Consider the following 19,194-nt stretch of genomic DNA (forward strand, 5'->3'; position numbering starts at 1 on the left):
AAGAAATAGGATATGCCCTTTAATTCTTGTATTATAGACTGGAGTCTTAACATAATAGCACATACTTGTTCTCCGTGTAACTCTTCACATTCCTGATACTGTTCTTCAGCCTGAACAGAATTCTTGCTCAGGTCTGTTACTCTGTAGTTTTATGGCCTATGTTTCTTACTTTAATACCAGTGTTTTTTTTGTTTTTTTTTTTTTTCCTTCATCTGTCTTTCTGACAATGTTTTTCTTTTTTCCTTCCCATTGCTATAAATTTGTTTATCAACAATTATTTTGTTGAACAGAAATGCAACTTTAAAATTGCCACTGGAAAGGCTGAGAAGATGGATGTTCAGAAAGAAGCATAATAATCTCTTCTAGAAAAAGAGTTGTGTAGCTTTTCAAATATCATAGTATCGTAGAATGGTTTGAGTTGGAAAGGACCTTAAACACCATCTAATTCCAATCCCCCATCGTCAGGGACACCTCCCACTAGAAATGTGTTTAATCTCTGAGGAAGACAGAATCGGCTTATTTCAACTCCTGTCCTTAGCAAAGACACCACTGGTGGTGTCTTTAACCTCTTTGGTTAACCATGAAACAAAGATTTCTTCAGCTCTCCGGTGTGTGTTGATTTTACTTCTTCAAATGTTGAAGAAGCCATGTGAATGTTAAATATTCGCTATATTCAGAAGATAGCAATTACTGTGATGTATACTGTTGTTTTTTTATAGTGCTGTGGAAGAACAGTCATGTTTTATTGCATCTTTCATCCCTTTAGTAGGATGATTTTGTGCATGTTTATTTTTCCTTCAAGCATTTCACTAGGAAGATCTTTTTTAACCCCTCTAGTATCTCATCCAGGAGCTTGGGTTTGAGATTTTGCTCTGTCATGTATCCATTTCAGATATATTAACAACATCTCCCTACCTATTCCCAAAATTCATGTTCATTTTTGTACTAGGAGTGTAGTATTTTGAATATAGTAGTATTTGGACAGGTAGAAGGTAATTATGACATACATGTGTTCTAATTATTGAGGTAAAAATGCATAGTCTTTGGATATACTGCAGCAGATCATTTAAATCAAGTGGGCAATAAACCAATCGTCATACTGAGAAAAGATGAAAAATACATTTCTTCATTTTTTCAATGTAGTTTTGAGTTTGTGAGGTGATGAATTTGAATGAGGGAAATTCTAATAAGGGAAAGAATATTGTAGGAATGAAAGCATAACAAGAGGAAAGAGGAATCCCTTTGTTAGGGCATGGCAGCTGAACGGGAGGGTGTTGTGAGACAAGAAGGCGCAGTGAAATAATGCAGCTGTAAAAGGAAGCCAGTAATGCATAATTGTATTACATATTGATAACTGATTATGTATGTTTACTGGGAGCTATATTCATGCATATTTAAATATTATGAATATTGTATCAAATATACATAGTAATGCAATAAGTATATTGGTATAAGAGATATAACTATCACAGTAAAATATCAACATGTTTTGTAATAATGTAGTTTATTGAGATAATCTGGTATATAATGGTGTAGTCTTAATACCAGCCCCAAGTATTTCTCTATTAACTTAATATGATTCAGCATGAAGATCCTAACACACAGGCGTAAAACAAGTTAGATGTTTAGGCAATTGTTTTTTGGCAAAGATTTATCTTGTTATAGCTCCTTTTGTTATGATGGTTTAAGAAGGTTTCAACAATAAATAAGTCATAATCCCTTTAAATTTTCCTTCATACTACAAATATTCATGATAGATGTAAGGTTTTGTGATTTTGATGTTTTCTGACACTTTGTAACTGACCATTTTGTTATAGTTGTTGTTGCCTGTAGGATAGTATTACATTACCTTTCAGTAATGTTTACTTTCAGATCAGTAAATTGTTTTTAAGGATCTCAAGGAGAATTCAGTGTAGATGTCATGTTTTAAGTTTTATTTCCACTCCTGTTGGCCAGTGTATTTCAATTGAGAAGAAGAAAATCTAGTCAATGTCTAAAATATGTCTGATGTTGTAAGATATGTCTGTAAATGATGTTGTAAAATGTCTGATATCTAAAAATAAATGTTGTTTTATTTGCAGAAAGCCATATTCTTGAGGATGTAAACAAGTGTATCATTGCACTGAGAGAGCAAAATGCTGACAATTTAGATCGTGCAGCAGGTGCAATCCGAGGGCGTGCTTCAAGAGTAGCTCATATTGTTTCGGGTGAGATGGACAATTATGAGCCAGGGGCTTACACTGAAGGAGTGATGAAGAATGTTCAGTATTTAACCAAGAATGGTAAGTCTCATTTCTGAACTGTGTTCTCAGCTTCTTTAGTTGTAAAAGCATTCTTTTATACGTCACATTTAAAAGGAATCCTGTGATTCTAATGTGTTAATTATGCACTGATGTTTCTCTTATCTCCTTTCAGCATACTACCCAATTATTTTGATACCATACAGTTCAAAACTAATTTTTAAAAATTAAATTACATAATTCATGTAGGGGTTTTTAACTTTTAGAGAACTTTCACTAGAGTTTTTAAATAAATGTAATTAGCAATATTCGAAGACTAGTAACTGACGGAGCAGCAGCTTTCTGCTGTGTTTTACTGGCCTCAGTACATCTGTTTTAAGCAGATGAAAGGAAAGCTTGTAGAGAAATAGAAGCAGGTTCATGATTTGTTTATACTTACTTCTTCAAGGATTATTGTGCCATGGTTAAACATTCTCAGATATCTTCAATTTTGCTATGTGAATTTGGAACGTCTTAAAATGTTTAGTAGCGTCCATTTTATTTTCCATGATACTAAAGAGAGTATTCTTTATTGGAATACCCCATATTGGAAGCAGGGTTGTGACTGTCCTATAAATGGTTTCTGTTTTTAATGTAAGCAGTGTAAGGCTGAATATGATATAAGGTGCTGGAGGAAGATCAGGAGAGATGAAGGATATCAGTTGTGTCACTATATGTGCTACTCCTTGTGAAAGACTATCTTACACATCTGAAATGTAATTTCTCTCAAGAAGAAACTGAAACAAACTGTCAGCCATCTCCAATTAATTTTTTTTTTTTTTTTTTTTTTTCTACTTATTCTTTAAAGGGCATTACAAAGCATGAGGCTTCTTGGGTGTGAACAGAATTGATTTTAATCCTATTTGTGTCTTAGAACACTTAATCTCTGGCCTTACGTTTTTTGATTCAGTATATACACTAGGAGTCTGTTGAGACCCCAGGATTTACATGTTCTCAGTGACTGGCAGTCTAATAGCTGGGTGGTTATTGCCGTTAAGAATTTTTCTGGTAAGTCTGTGCCTCTGGAATAGAGTATTCAGTTTCATGACCACAGAGGTCTGAATGCTAGCTCTGTCAGTCTAAACAGATTTCTAATATGTTATGTTCGCTTGACATTTACTTTATTTTACTTGAAGAAAAGACAGGAAGTTTGAGCACTTTTTTAATCAGTTCAAATAGGTCCAGGACAGAACTGCCTTCATGTGAAACAAGAATGAACTGACATAGCAAAGAAGTTGCAAAAGGGACAGAATAGTGAGAAGATTTTGGAATAGACTTGCCTGGTTTTATCTCCTTTTCTGACATTTTGATGAGAAAATCCTAGAACTTGGAAAATAATGTTCTGTTTTTGTAACTTTTGAAAGTACTATGACATATAGTAAGGGAAGCAGCAATTACAGGAAAGCATAGTTTTGATTCTTTTGTAAAAGCTGAGCTCTTCTTTATTGAAACTGGTGGTGTTGAAACACATCAGGAATTGACACTGATTTCTGTTCTGTTGCACTGCTGTGACAGAAATATATATATATCTAAATCTGTGTTTTTAAAAAAGACGACAAAGCATAAAACTGGTTTTGGTTGGATTATCTGGCTGTGTCAAGGGACATCAAGCACAGTGTCATCTGCGCAAATTTCTTTGTGGTACTTTAAACCTAGAAGTCCTGTACTTCACATAATTCAATAGGAGCTGCAAAAGGAAAAATATACTTTTCATTCCTACCCTTATTTATATGATCTGCAGTGAAAAGACTTCAAATCATTATGAGGATTTTTTGGCTGGTTTTATTTTTCTACTTCTTCAAGAGACATGAAAAATGCAGATAAACTGCAGTCCTCAAGTTTAACCCGACACACACAGTTATTGCTGGGTCTTCCCAGGAGCAAGATGAGACCTCACTAGGAAAGAGCTTCACATATTTTTTGCCATCAGTTAGCTTGCATGAGTAATGCAGGGCAGTGAAGTGCATCTTTGAAGCCCAATAAAAAGGTAATGTGTTACTGAATAGACACTGTATCAGGAGGAGTATACAGTTAATGAAAATAGAATTATGGAATAGTAGTGTACTACACAGAAACTGCAAAAGTACACATGAAAGCATAAGATCACTGAATCTCTCTCTTCTGTTGGAAGACATCACACTTAATTGAGATGGCAAAATTAGCCATTCATCCAATAGTACTTTAATAACTGCTGCGTAATAAGTGTTAAAAGCTGCTGCTTAGTTTCCTACTTGAAGTTACATAGTCCTGTTCAGATACCAGTTGGTTTTAAACAAATGGATTTTATAGTACCGTATATTGGAGTGTCTTTCTCAAATTTACGTTATTCTTCTCCTTTGTTTTGCACCTGCCCATTCACCCAACAACGAGAAAACCCTAAACAAAAAACAGCAAAGCTGTCAAAACACTGTTAAGGTTGAAAGTTCAATTGTACCAGAATAAAGGTTGTCTTTTTAGCCTTGATTTGCACTTGGTGTGTGCATTATGCTGTTGTAAGTATGTGATTACACAGTTAAGTTACTAAATAGCTGCTTAATCCATTCCACTGGATGGACCTGTTTTAGGCATTTGTCAGGGTCATATATTGAAGGAGGATGTTGTCCATAGGATCGGTTTCGAAGATAATGGGGCAGAAGAATGCAGGAAGACAGTATGTGGTCTGACAGTGCAGATAGTTGGTTTGGACTGCCCTTGTGTCTATAGAGAGTTAAGTGACACTTCAGGTTAATGAGGCTACAGCTAAATGTGGGACACGGGAATACTCTCCTGCTCCTGTTGTGAGCGAGCACTCTGAGTACGTCTTAGTTTTATGTCAAGATGAGATTGGGAGCTGACCTATCTCATCTTCTTTTCAGGTTTTAGTGGGAAGGACATTAGGGTGTGTGGTCAGAAAAGAAACATGCAAAGCATTTGAACTAACATCCCTGTCCAGATGTTACGAGATCAGCACTGAGGATCATGACCTGGAAATGCATGCACCAGGGTCTATATGAAACTTTTACTGACTATTGGAGAAAAGAACGTTCAACCACGTGGTCTACATGCTTAATGAAGGCAGTTGTTGAAACCAGCATTTCCTATCTCGATTTTACAAATGCAAATTTGGCAGAGATGCAGGTTGTATTCTTTTATGTTTAAGACTGAAAATGTTCCTATTGGTACCTCTCCATCATTTCTAATGCTTGGTGCTTCGTACTGTTGATGAGATCGAAAAGTGCAGGTCCTTGCGTTTTGATAGGATTTGTTTACTGTTGTATGAAAGCAAAATGAAACCTTTAAGGAAGACAGATTTTAAAAATACAGAGTATTTCCACTTCTGAACTGGAAGAGTAACTCTGTAGTGTATTTTTAAATAATCAGTCTATTCATTTTCCTACCTTCCAGAATCTGCAGGAGTTAAATTGAAGTGAACAATTTATATTATGGTATCTACCCGCTGATATAGTAAAAAGCCTGTATTTATTGTAAATATTGTCTGCAGTGTTTCTTTCATGTCAAAGTATAATAATTCACTATATAAATATTTATTTAGATTTAAGGATCTTGTGAAAATAAGGAAAAGGGGTGGAGACAAATACTTCAACTTTATTTAGGCACTAGCGGAAGTATTTTAACTGTAGCTTTGAGTCCACTTGTTTTTATGTCAGTAGGGCTGAGGGACATAAAGAAGCCCATTTTCCACAGCTTCTTAAAAAAAGAATTATGAAATACCTTGTGTAATTCACTTAGGGATAGGGCTTAACATAAAGTTTAGAAATACTGATGAAGGTACATTTGGAATGAAAAACAAGTTTCTGTTCTCAAATTGTAGATCAGCTGTAGGTGTTGTTCTGAAACTGCCATTGGTAAGACACAAAATGATGATCCCATTCCATTTGAAATATGACTGAAAATAAATTAAGACAGGGTTTAATCTGTAAGACAGAACAGTGATTCCAAATTTAGAGCTCAACATAGATTTGAAATTGTCTCGCTGCTTCAGAAAATATTTAGAAGCATGTACATAGCTGGGAATTCCAAAAAAATTCTTCAGAGGGGCATCAGATCTATCAGACCTGATACCAACAATGCTGATTATAATTGGGAATTGAAGAGAAGAATAGATGGGAAGGGTTTTTTAAGCAATTCATCATCTGGGTAAGTATGAGTTTCTAGACATTTCAGAGTCAGGGAAAATCTCATATCCAAACAGTTCCGTGACTGACTTAGGAGGCTGAAGGACATCTTTTTTGGGTGTTACATATACATACTTCTTTGCTATAAGAAGGAAAATTTTGGCCTGATTATCTGCTCTGTGGGACTCTGAGAGCTATGTTAGGACTATTTCTAATGAAAGACTTTCTCAAACTCGTGCATTTATACATCTCCAGTTGCACATTTTCTTCATGTGTCAATGTGACCAGCTGCACGTGGATGAAAAACCCTTGGTCCCAAAGGGCCAAACATTTTAAACGTAGACCTGTTTTGGAGACATTTGGTTTGTGTTTAAAAACCTTTACAAGTTCAAGTTAACCTTTTCTGAAGTGCTTTACTGTGGTTTTGTCCTGAGACTCATTCAATTATTTCTGACCCAGTTGTCTGCTGTATGGGCAATGTTTTTGCATTTTACACAAATTAATTCTTTTTTAGAATTTGGAATTAAATAATTTATTTGTTTATTTCTTGGTCCCAAGAATGGTATCTTGGACACATTCCAGTTTCCTCTCACTTCCAGTGTGATCAGTTGCATAACCTCTGTACTTAAACTGGTCTACTCCGCCAGACAGGACTTTTCCTGTATAGCACTGTATTAAATGATTCAGCTTGATGGATTAACTCTACTGCATTGCTTTTCCCTGGGAAAGAAATTTATCTCAGCAACTAAAGATATTAGTGTTATCTGATTTTGATCTTCTTGCTTCTTCTGTTTTTTTATTTATGTCCATGTCTTTCACACTTTATATGCATAAGCTAGTAATTTTGTATTTTCTAAGTTGCTTTATTTGCTTTTTTCAAACAACAATTCCTAGACTTGAAGCAACAGCTTATGCAAAGCAACTGACAGTTTCCTTTGTCCACTGTCAGAATTGTTTCCAGTAGGGATTATATTTTTTATCCAATTCAAAAATTTTACTCCCTCTAAAGATACCAGCCAAGGAGGAAACACTTGGAGGTTTTGTGGTATTTTATCCTGTTGACTCTGATACAAATATTTTATTATATTTTTGCATGCCATCTAAGCCAAAGTGGGGGAAGAGAAGCATTTCCAGAGACTTCATTGCCTTGCCTAAGACATACCTTCAGGTTACAATAAATAAGCTGTTGAAGGTCTGTATCTCTCTCATGGTGTAAAAGGTACCAATATGACCAATCTCATTCTAGATGACTTAGGTGAGGGCGGCTGAAATGAGATTGCTGAATCTCATTTTTGTAGTTTATCCAAAATCAAAATCTGTAATTACTTAAAAAGGGTGAAGTATTTTTAGGGGAAAAACATTTTTCACTGTTTGTCACCCTCAGAGTGAGATTTAAAGAGAATCTTGTACTTGGTAATAAACTCTGTTCAGCATACAGAGGTTCGTACCCTTGCCTGTGAAGTCCAAGGTCTGCTAAACAGGACTGAGTCCTTTCTTTGGAAATGACTGAAAAGAAAATTGATAGAAAAAGACAGAGTATGGCTTCAGCTTGGAAGCTTGTGGAATTGGTGTAGAACTCAGACAAGAAACAGGTTAGAAGAAACTATATTCAACAAAGAATTATTGTAAAAAACTAAGAGAATAACTGTATGAACTAAGAAAAGTGCTGTAGGTAAACGTTTCCTCTCCCTTAACGTTTTAGGGATGTTTATAGTAGCTTTTTTTTTTTCCTTAGGATTATGAATAGTTGTAAAACTATTTAAAGCAATATCCATTATTTTTTGCTCTATTGTAGAGTCAACAACCTGCATTAGGTCCACAGTGAGCTTTTTTTGTAAAGCTCTCTTCTAATCCTTCTGAAGCTATGTTAAAAAAACTGTCAGATTTGTTTCACATGTTAAGAATGTTCTGAAGAAACAGAAATGTCATATAAAATCTTTTGTGTTTCAGATAATCAAAAAATGGCTCTGAGCATAATGCCATGTCTTATTGCCAATCCTACCTTCGCTTCCTGTAGCTTAAAAGTAGCTTTTCTTCATTCTTAATAACGTTAATGTACATATTAATTATAAATGGTACGTGAGAGTTTAGATGCTCATAACTACTTGCTTGCTTGCTTTAAAATGCTGTTGTGCTTCGTGATCATCCAAGGAACTGAGAATAAATCTCTGCAGTGCCCTGTGCCAACAGGCTTTGTTCAGCAAGTTTCAGAGTGTCTGGTACAGTCTTGCTGACTAGGGTGCTAGGTCTTAAACACAATCTCTAAAAACTTTTCTCCTTCCTGAGATAAAAAATAGCAGGAACAGCATTTAAAACACAACATTAATAAGTTATGTTTATAAATAAGGTAATTACTTTACTTCTCCCTTCTTCAGTTGTTTTTTGTTGTTGTTATTCTGGTTTTTAGGCCTTTCTTCTAACTTAGTATAGTAAAATAAATTTCTATTACCAGCATGGATTTGACATACATGATGCCATAATAAATTTACATCTACCAGGATAGTCTGTCATTTTCTTTCTTTACTTCCTCCCTTCTTTCCTTCCTTCCTTCCTTCCTTTTTCCATTTCAGAATTGGCCTTTTATGTTCAGCATATGCAATGTGATGATTTCTTCACTGTTCCTGTTTCCTTGAGGCTACTTGAAGAAATGCCTTGTGACTTTCAACATGTAAATTAACTTCTTCTATCCCTTTTAATGTATTTTCCCTTTTAGATCTTAAGGGACCAGGACAGGGATTCTTTTGTTAGTGTCTGTTCACAATGGATTTAAGTTTTTAACAAGATCAGGGAACTGCTACTGATCTATTTCATATTTTACTTTAAATTTAAGCAGGTATTTTAAACAGATTCTTCACTGAGCTTTAACTTGGACAGTTGTTATCTGTGTGCCCATATCAAAGCCATTAACAGCATTTCAGCTGGGACTTTCTTATGCAGAGGACCTTAGGTTCCCCTTCTTTTCAGTGCTAAGGACCTTTCATGTGCAGTTCTGTAGTCTTCCTTTCACTTGCAGCTCTGGAACCTTTCAGATAGCTATTGTGAATGCATTTTCCAACGTCTCTGTGGCAATGTTTTCTCACTGCTATTTTAATAATGTTTTTATCATAGTCTTGCACCTACGAACCCTGTTATAATTGTTATTGTACATTCTTGTGGGAATTACAAGTACTCTGTGCTCTTTTCATATTTGTCTGTGATTAACTTTTTGTCTTAGACACCAGTTCAGCAATTATTTCCTTTGTCATTCAACATTCAAAGAATTCTTTTGTCCTGTTGTCTTTTAAAACATTGTAGTACATAAGGGATGTCATCTACCTTACAGCACTCATTAGATTTTATCTGAGTATTTTTTAAAAAATTGGTATATTAGGGACATTCAAGTTCTTAAACTAGCAGCTTTGGTTATTTCTGTTGCTTCTTGAAGCCAGTTGGTCAGATATACCTACTGTTGTTTTTTCTGTTTTCCATGGACCAAACCTTTTAGAATTTTTCAATGTTTATAGCTTCTAGCTGTTTGGTTTCACAACATTTACATGTCAGAGTGTAACCTGACTTCTAAATAGAGCTGTGGAATGGGTAACTCTATCTCACAAATCACAAAGTGCTTAAGAATTTGTTCAATATTCCATAATCTGAGGACATTTTCGTTCAAATATCCAACTTGAATCCTGTCCTGTTAAGGATTCCCTTAGACCTGAAAAATTCATTTATTGTTTTTCAGTTTTAGATCATTCTCAGATCTGCAGAGGTATAATTTGTTTCTGTTTTCTAACCCAAATTAAAAAAACAGCAAGAAAACCTTCCACAGTTTGTATTTTCACATGTAATATTTTTCTTATGTTTATAACAAAATTTCATAATTGTTAGAATGTTGTATCATAATCATGAAATTACATGGTTTTTTCATGGTTGTTTTTTTTTTTTTTGATAAGATGTTCAGTGTCCCACCCAGATTCCTTTCTGGCAAACATGCCCTCAACTCCCTCAACTCTTATTGCTTTCCTCTATAGTAACTGCAGGCTGTCGGATTTGGAAATTATGCAGCAGAACGTGTTGGGGGGAACATATGCATAATTCAGCAGGGTTTATTTATGCATGTGTATTTATGTATGGATCATAAATCTGTTAATATAGTAGAACTGATTCTTGCTAAAATTATAAATAATACATTTGTGATCATTTTGTTCACATCAGATCACAGTAAGTCTCTCAACAATGCCATTAATGGCTGTATGTGGAGAAGTGTTATTGAATTATATGCTGGATAAAATATCTATAAATATGGCTTCTCTTTCCTTTCTAAGGACCAGATAGATTTTTTTTTTTTTTTTTTTTTTTTTTTTTTTTTTTTTCACAAATCCCACCACTACTTGCACTATATAAGGTCTGGTCTGCTGTGAGCTTTGTTTTGACTAAGAGTTGATGAGAATTTCAGACTGTCCCCTCAGTTTACCCAGTGCTATTAAACAACTGTAGTTAGATCAGTTCTGGAATATTTCACTAGACCATCTTAAGATTCATCTTAAAGTGAAGCTTTATATAGCAGATAAAAGTGTAGTAATATATCCATCAATTTTAGAGCATTTGGGATGTAGTTCATGCAGGAATATACAGCTGTCCATCACTCATACTCCTTTATGATTGCTGTCAAGAACTAAAAATTAAAAGGTAGACAGCTTCAGTTGGAAGAATAGAAGGTGCATGCCTTGTGCATTGTTACAAAAAAGTCATGACAGAAGCCTTCTGTTGCCATGCCAAGGCAATATAAAGCAGCAGCCATGCTTCTCATATGGACTAGTCAGAGCTTGCTTCAACAGCTAGGTTAGGCAGTGAACAGTTTGACTCCCCGCCTAAGCAACAAAAATTTTGGGAGAAGCCATCAATCTTTCGATAGCATGCTCTTTTTATCTGAAACAATTTTGTAATTTTTCCTAAACTTAAGCTGCAAATGAGTGTTTCTTCTATCAGACCGTTAGTGTTTTCTATATTGTGTAGCCCAGAACCAGCATTATAACACAGGATACTTCCTTTCTTCTAAATGTTAAGGGAGACAATGTTTCATTTTTTTAAGTAGATACTTAAGTACGTTTATATAAGGGTCACCCTTTTCTGGGCAATTAAATGCTTTTAAAGGGTGCATTCGTGCTTTGTGCAGTAGCAATTTCAGATGCCCAGAATAAGCAAATTGTCTTCCTTTGTCTTGCTTGTGAGAATTGGCAGTGTTATAATTTTGGAAGTTTTTTATAATGTCCAAAGGTTACAAATACGTCATTCTGCATTTACGAGTCTCCAAAGTACTAATATAAGTATCCTATAGCAGAAGAGAGCTGAAGCATGGCAACTTTGCAAATGGATGCAATAAATCCGTGTGATTTAACCTGATACATTGTCAGATACACAGATAAACATATAAAGTCTGTTGGCACTTTATTTTTAGTGTTTATTTGCTCTACAGTCTTTTAAAACTGTTGATTTTTTGAGAGCTAATTGTAAGATTTTCTGCAGCACTCCATATTCTGAACAGCAACATGTAGTCATCTTGTATTTACTCAACTTTTTAACTTGTCTTGTTTATATATTACTCTGCATGATAAATAAGGTATGTACCTGTATCTGAATCTATAGAGTATAAATTCTGATAATGTTGAGAGCAATGTTAATTTACTCAGTGTAGTATGTTTCTAACTGTTGATCATGAGTGGATGTGTATTTAGAGTTGATAACTGACATGGTTGAATCCTGAAGTCTGCCATTCTGAATCTCACTGCATTGCAGGTTAGGAGGAAGTAATGTTGTAGTAAGCTTTTGTAAACTCTAAACCACAAGTAAAGAATAAAAAACCTTCTGGAACATTTTCAGCCTTCTTGTGCTCTCTAGATAGAATTGAAAGTAACAGGAAATCTAATTGAGAATCACTGCCTTGTCTGTCAGCAGTCCATTGCAATTGGAATTCACCATGACTGCATGCAGAACAGTCAGCACCTGTTACAAGTATCCATTCTCGCTCTTCCTTCAGATTCTCATAGAGGACTTTCTTTTCCTAAAGAACTTATTTCCAAAAACAATACTAGCATTAGCACTGATAGCCGTAAGTGTTCCTTAGTTAAGTAGTTACTAGTTGATTAAGAAGTTTCAGGTAATACTGAAGAATGTTCTTAATGTCATTGGTAGATGGTTGGTTGAGGCAAGGTGTCGTTTCTCGGGGAAAGTATGTACTACAAGTTGCAATTACTGTGAGTATAGTGGATACAAATGTCTCACTTAGATTCTTGCTTTTGAAAGCTTTTCTATTTCTGGGGTAAGAATTGAGGGATAGGGCAAGTTGAACAGTACCTCTGGTATTCTTAGTTCAATATTCTACCATTTTGTCCTTTGTTTTGTATGGTAGCCCATCCTGCTACTTTATATAAATAACTGGTATGTGAGAACATCATACTCTGTCTCTTTGTCATTCAATGTAAAACTAAGAAAGCAATGACTTTGTTAGCCTGTGTGAGTTATTTTCATTATTTACATCAGTTCTGTCTGGTTTAAGGAGCTTTCGTGTATATGATCATCTAATTCTGTTGTTTATGCTTGATCTGTTTGGACTTCCAGATATCTTATAATTACACAGAATCCCTTTACCATTTGTGTTTAGATGCAATTAGATATACAAACAACACCTAAAACATTCTCAGTCCTTGCAGTAATTAAAACTAAATCAGTTTAGATAACAGAGAAAGATATGCAGGTTCCATCCAAATGAATGTGACAGCTTTTTGAAATGTTGCTGAGAGAGGTTCAGGTCAAAGCCTGGTTGGATGAAATCCAGCACAACTAGCACTGAGTTCAGTTTTTACCCTGCTTTGAGCCTGAGGGAGATCTCTCAAGTTCTTGGATAGGTTTGTTTCCTGTATGACCCCTTGGGGAGTTCTGTCTGCATGTATGAATTTCTGCAAAGATGCGGAGATGCAGATTTTGGACATACTTTCTAAATGGAGGAATATTCAAAGATGAAGAAAGTATTTTGAGTGTGCAAGGAAAGAGCTAGAATATATAGTAATATGGAGAAGAATATACAATTAGAATAAAACAGAATGTGATGATCTTGCTCCTAAAGATAATTTCCTTACCTAGACCTATGCTTTTTTTTTGTGGAAGATGCTTGAGTAGAGCTGTGTTATTTTCTACGAGGGAATGGTGTTCTGCGTTTTCTTCCAACTGTCTTAATTATCATTAATTTCTGTAGAGCAGTGTGGGCAAACATTGTGCATTGAGCGCTTCAAGACAGAAAAAAATCCTTCTGATGTGTGAGCACCATCAGCAAAAACAGGTGTCCAAGAAGGCTTACGCAGCTGCTTGCATCAAAAGAAGGATATGATGTTTTTCATTTTCCAGGGCAGCCAGAATTCCAGCAGTTTGCACTCTTGTTTCTTTGTTAGGAAGTCCTCTTCCTCAGCCCCTTTCTTCAGCTCAGATGGTGAGCTCATGGTTTAACACTTTGGATAGGAAATCTTTAAGAGATCTTTGAGTCTGGAGACTAGATTACTAATGCAGGTTTCCGCTTGTATTTACGACATAGATGCTTGAGTTTCCGATAAACGTACTTAGCGCATTAGTATTGGTAAAACAGTTCAATTTGGTTAAAGATTGAAGTGAAGTTACTTTACCATCTAATCTGAAATCTATTATCCACTTCAAAGAAGTCCACTAAGGTAAAACACTTTGAGTAACATTTACTTACGTTCTTGTAGTTAACACACATAGCAACTGTACATATCGAAATGCAATGTTGTATGTGTCTGTAAGTTTGAGAATGATTTATACTTTCAATGTAATCAGGAACATAGTGGAAGAAACCCAAAGGTCTGAAAACTGGGGACCCCCTAGCAGGTTTTGTCATTACTGTTAAAACTACTTCAGGCTCTATCTCAACACAGGGAACTGTACGCCCATCTCTTCTTTTTCTTCCTGCACAGACAGGACTGTGAGTTGGCTTTAAAGCACCTTAGTAGGCACTGGTGGAGGAAGAATGTTCGTAGGATGCCTAAAAAGCCATTTCTTACTGGAGTAGAGATCATTATCCAGATGGCAGCATTGTGAGGGCTTTCTTGGAGTTGTCAGTTGCAATAGGGTAAGTTATTGTATTCTATAAGACAAAGCCATTTTTTGTATGAAAAGGCAATTGACAAAACAATTGAAAAATGCAAAAATCCATGAAAAACACAACAAAAAGGCCACACGTAATAAAATTGAGCTTAAAGTCTGGAGAGAACCCATTGAGATTTTTTTTGTTCTACCTTTGGCACAAACAAGCTACCCAGTGGGATTTCATGTTCTGCAATAAGCAGGCTTATGGGTTTCAAATGATTCCTTACTGTAATTGAACACACTTATTATATATACCAACATCCCTTTATCTCTTTCCATGTAAAACAGTTTTAGTAGTACCATAGTTTAGTAAGGACAGCTTTTGTGTAGATGCTTACACTACAGGGTTCAGTATTTAGGACTTAACCTCAAACCCACTGAAATCACTGGAGTGGTTGACATGAACTCTGCTGGCTCGTGTCTCAAAAGCCTTGTCTCAGATCTATTTACTGAGTGGTACTATTGTTTATTATCAAAATAAACCACAAAGAACATAAAAGTTTGCCAGTGCACAGTATATTAAGGTGTTAGAACAAAGACAGGGATTAAGTGCACAAAGTTTGTCATGAAGTAGCGTTTTCTGAATCCTTTTAAGGCTAGCTTTTAATGCTAAGTTCAGACTCAATATTTTTCTGGCAATATTCAGAAAAAAATATTTTTTTTGCAGTTGACAGGCAAGTTCATTGGTGTTTTACTGTTATCAAGAACTTCAGGACTTCATGTACCAAGTTGCATTTTCCTAGTTTGCCTTTTAAATGTCAATCTTCTATGAAATTTAATTATTACTGATTAAATTCTTTTAGTTACTACAAGTTACTTTTTAGTAGATGTGTCACCTTGTTCCCAAACATGCATTGTATTTTTATCTTTTTGTCATTTGCTAACACAAATCTCAAAAGGAACTATCTAATCTTGCTTAAAAAAAAAAAGGGGGGGGGGGGGGAAGAGTTCATTTCTGGTTTTCCTCAATAGGGCTTGCATTTTTTTTTTTGTCTTTGTGCCAAAGAAAGTTGGGATTTTTTTTGCAGGAGTATCCCTTCTGGCTAATTCAATTACTTTCAGGTTTTATAAGATGATACTACACCCAGTGGCAACCAGATTTCTCAAAAGAGGCTATTTCTCGTTATGTTCTAAAATAAATGGCAGCATTTCACGAGGGAATGTTTAGATTGTTTTCTACTGTTAGTGGTTTGAAGACCAAGTTATTTTCAGCATGATTTCAGTGTTGGGAAAATATGGCCCGCTTGCATGTTCGCAGCTTCTAAAACTAGAGCGGTGCATCCTGACCTTACAGCATCACAGTACATGAAAAAAATCTTGTACAAAGTGCGTAATAACTGTTTCTCCGACACTTGTCTTCAGCCTTCTTCCATCAGTGAAGGATGCACTCCGGGGAAAATGGAGAAGTTCGTATTCAGTAACTGCTACACTCAGGTTTTTTTTCCTACTTGTGGGTAGGATGACTGGAATTAACTCTGGTTTAGGCATTCAGTTTTCCTGATACTTCACTAAATCTGTTGCTCATTAATCTCATGGAAATTTAACTTTTATTCTTGTCTGAAATCTGTGATCTCAGTATAATGCTTAAAATATTATGGACTAATGTTCCTAATAAAATAATGAAATATTGCAAATAAAGTTTTAGAAAAACCACCTAAATGAATGAACTCTAGGTAATTATTATTGCATATGAGACTGCTGTAAGAACATACTCATAACTTCCACGAAGCTGTATTCAAATACAGGATTTAGACTTTGATGTGGACTTTTTATGGAGGCTGCATTCACTGCATGTAAAGCATATTATGAAGAAAACAATCTATTTGAATGTGATAAAACTATTGTATTTTCACTGGGTCAATATAATTCAGGATGAAGGCACATTTTCAGAGATTTTTGGAGTCACAGTGGTCTACTATTTAAAAACTTGTGTAAAATATTGGAAGGAGAATATATACTTTTTATTAACATGGATTATAATGTAATGCATACATTTTGTGCTTCATTAAAAATATTTTTAATTCTCTTGAAAGATCATTATTTCTTGCTGATACTTGTAACTCTTGTAGATAGATTAAAGAAATAAGTACTTTAGGTAGAGCAGTAGTATATATATATACACACACATCCTTTGAGGTATCTGAATAGGGCATTTTCTTCAAGATGTTTCAAATCTGGAAACTCTTAAAATATATATATATATATATATATATTGCAAATTGAACTTAGTGGCTAATTTGGAACTTCCAAGGAAACCAAATCCCTTTGGCAGTCTGAACAGAGTTTGCATATGTACTGTGCTCTGCTTTTTGATCACATAGTGAAAAAGCTATTTCTGAAGATAAAAGTCACCACAATTGGACACCATGTCCTCAGAAGCATGTTTCCAAATACTGTTGAAGCATGTTCTAGTGAAAAACCTGAGGTAAAATCATTTAATATCCTGCAGGTTGTTTGCAAGCAGTCAAGATGCAAAGAGGATACAGGGTATCTTGTTCATGGCTGCTTTGAAACCTCCATTTCAAAACACTGTTGTCATAGCACAAGTTGTCATTTCTGGAGCACTGTTCCAAAGGAAGTCATTGGTTTTCTCTGATTAGGGTATTAAATTTAAATCGAGGGAGAAGGTTGAAGAACGTTGGTGTGATTCTCCTTCTGTGTTCCTGCAGATTCAGTCCATCGTTTCCTACAAGGTTTCCTGTTTTCACAGGAAACCCTTTCTCAGCCCTCAGAAAACATTTCTGTTTATTCCTATGTTTTATGGGATGATTGAATCATTCAATGCAAATTTAAATATCTGTGTGCTATGGTCCACCGTAACAATAACATTTTCTTGGTTCTTTAACCTTATGTTACAGGTATGAAATCAACTTACAATTGGAAAACTACCATTTGTGTGTAAAAGATTCAGATGATTTTATAGAGAGATCGTTTTTTACAGTGCAAGAGAAAAAATGTAGCAGTCTTGTATTCCAGTTTCTAGCAGAGTCCATGCAGCTTTCTCACACACTTTGCATGTGCCTTTCTAAATTTTATCCTAGCAAGAGATGAGCAGAAAGCCTGCAGTTATTGCTCCCAAGCTCCGCCTGGTCTGGCCCGCCCTTTTTTTCAGTAGCCAAGTGGTGGATATAGTCTGTTGCTTTAGGCATAATGGTCCCTTGAGCCAAATGTATGTTTGCTACGCCAGAGAATAGACAGTCACTGCTTAATGCTTCTGTGTAGGCAAATTCAGTCGTGCAGCGTTTGGTAAAACACACTTCCTACTCTCAAATGCTATTTATGAAACTTGTACTTTTTTCTCTCTGTTGCACTGTCTCAAAATTGTATGAGTTGTATGAAAAATAAAAATTAGGTTTTTGGGGTCAGGCTTTTAAATTTTCTGTATATCATCATTATGAACTGCATGAAGTGTAGTCTGGTACACAAAGGAAAAGCAGCAACATATTTCTTCTTCTCCTTTAGATGTAAGATATAAACCAAATATACTGATCTTTTTTATAATCTGCCAAGAAAAGTGACTAGATAATGAAAAATATTAAGGATCATACAAACAGGGCTTATGCTAGGGTACAGAGTAAGGGTTCCTTCTCAGATTTTTGGTCTAGACTTGTTCCCCTGCAACGAAAAGGATACTCTGCCTTGTTTGTTTTGAGAAAACTATAAAATTAGAACTGCAGGATTGCATTGGCAGTTTGACATTAGAAGCCAAACTGAAATAAGATGTGAGAGATAATGACTGACATGAACCACTAGTCAAAATACGGTGCATTCAGTTAGTGTTTTACTGAAAACATACACACCAGTCTATATGTATGACAGGCTTAAATAACGTTTTACTCATTTTAGGCAGTGTCCTTCTTGCCGTAGTGATCCAGGATTAGATAATTTCTTAATATTTTTCTTTCTTACTCCTGTGGTTTGGAGATTTGTCTGAATAAAAGTGCCTGCTGCCCTGCTTTAAAGTAGGGCTTGAAAAGTGCCAAGAGTTACATACCAAAGAGAATACAATGGGATAAAGACAATGAGGCAACACTATCACTTTTTGTTTGGTTGATTGCTTTAGAATAGAACCTAAACATTTTTCTTCAAGGAAAAAGTGATTGTGAGAAACTTGATTTCTCAGTTTGTCATAGAATCAAGATTAGTCCTTTTCCCAGAAGGTCTGTTTAGTGGAAGCATTACTTTTGTAAGGGAGAACTGTCTTGGTTGCAGTTACTGACCTTGTTTAATTAAATGATCTTTTTAAGATCATTTTATAATTGAAACTCTTGCTCAAGAAATGCATAAAAATGCCAGTTTAAAAGCATTCCTGTGTAACAAAAGAAATACGCTTAGGTTCAAGCATTCAGTTAGTGTTCTGGTGAGAAGGGTGTTGTGCAGTGCACAAGAAGACACAACTCACCAACCATGCAGCTTGTGAAAGTGATGTACTCCTTGAATGCAGCAGTTAGCAGAGGGCCACCCTCAGATGAAGGCATCTTGAACAAAATCCTGGCAATAATGAGTTAATTAGGATTTTAATGGATATCAGTAAACAAGGTCTAGAGAAGACTGATGCACAGATCAGTGATTTTTTCTCCCCAAATCATGAAATTTAGTTTATGTTCTCTCAGAAGACATATGGCAAAATGTAGAAATTATTTTTTTTTTTGCCATTGTGAAAGTGA

At 35.3% G+C, this 19,194-nt stretch overlaps 1 protein-coding gene across 14 annotated transcripts in view; it reads left to right on the top strand.

Annotated features, from left to right (window-relative positions):
- The window catches only part of CTNNA3 (catenin alpha 3), a 457,011-nt gene that overhangs the window by 341,659 nt on the left and 96,158 nt on the right, over positions 1 to 19,194 (top strand). For all 14 annotated transcript variants that reach the window (XR_004752032.1, XM_035330601.1, XM_035330600.1 and 11 more), the window contains one exon: positions 2,082 to 2,282. Coding sequence is in view for 13 of the 14 variants with exons in the window: in XM_035330601.1 (XP_035186492.1) it covers positions 2,082 to 2,282 (201 nt within the window). In the remaining variant the exon portion in view is untranslated. The remainder of the gene's footprint in view (positions 1 to 2,081; positions 2,283 to 19,194) is intronic.

This window comes from Oxyura jamaicensis, chromosome 6 (assembly GCF_011077185.1).
Source record: "Oxyura jamaicensis isolate SHBP4307 breed ruddy duck chromosome 6, BPBGC_Ojam_1.0, whole genome shotgun sequence".
In the NCBI taxonomy this organism is placed as follows: domain Eukaryota; kingdom Metazoa; phylum Chordata; class Aves; order Anseriformes; family Anatidae; genus Oxyura; species Oxyura jamaicensis.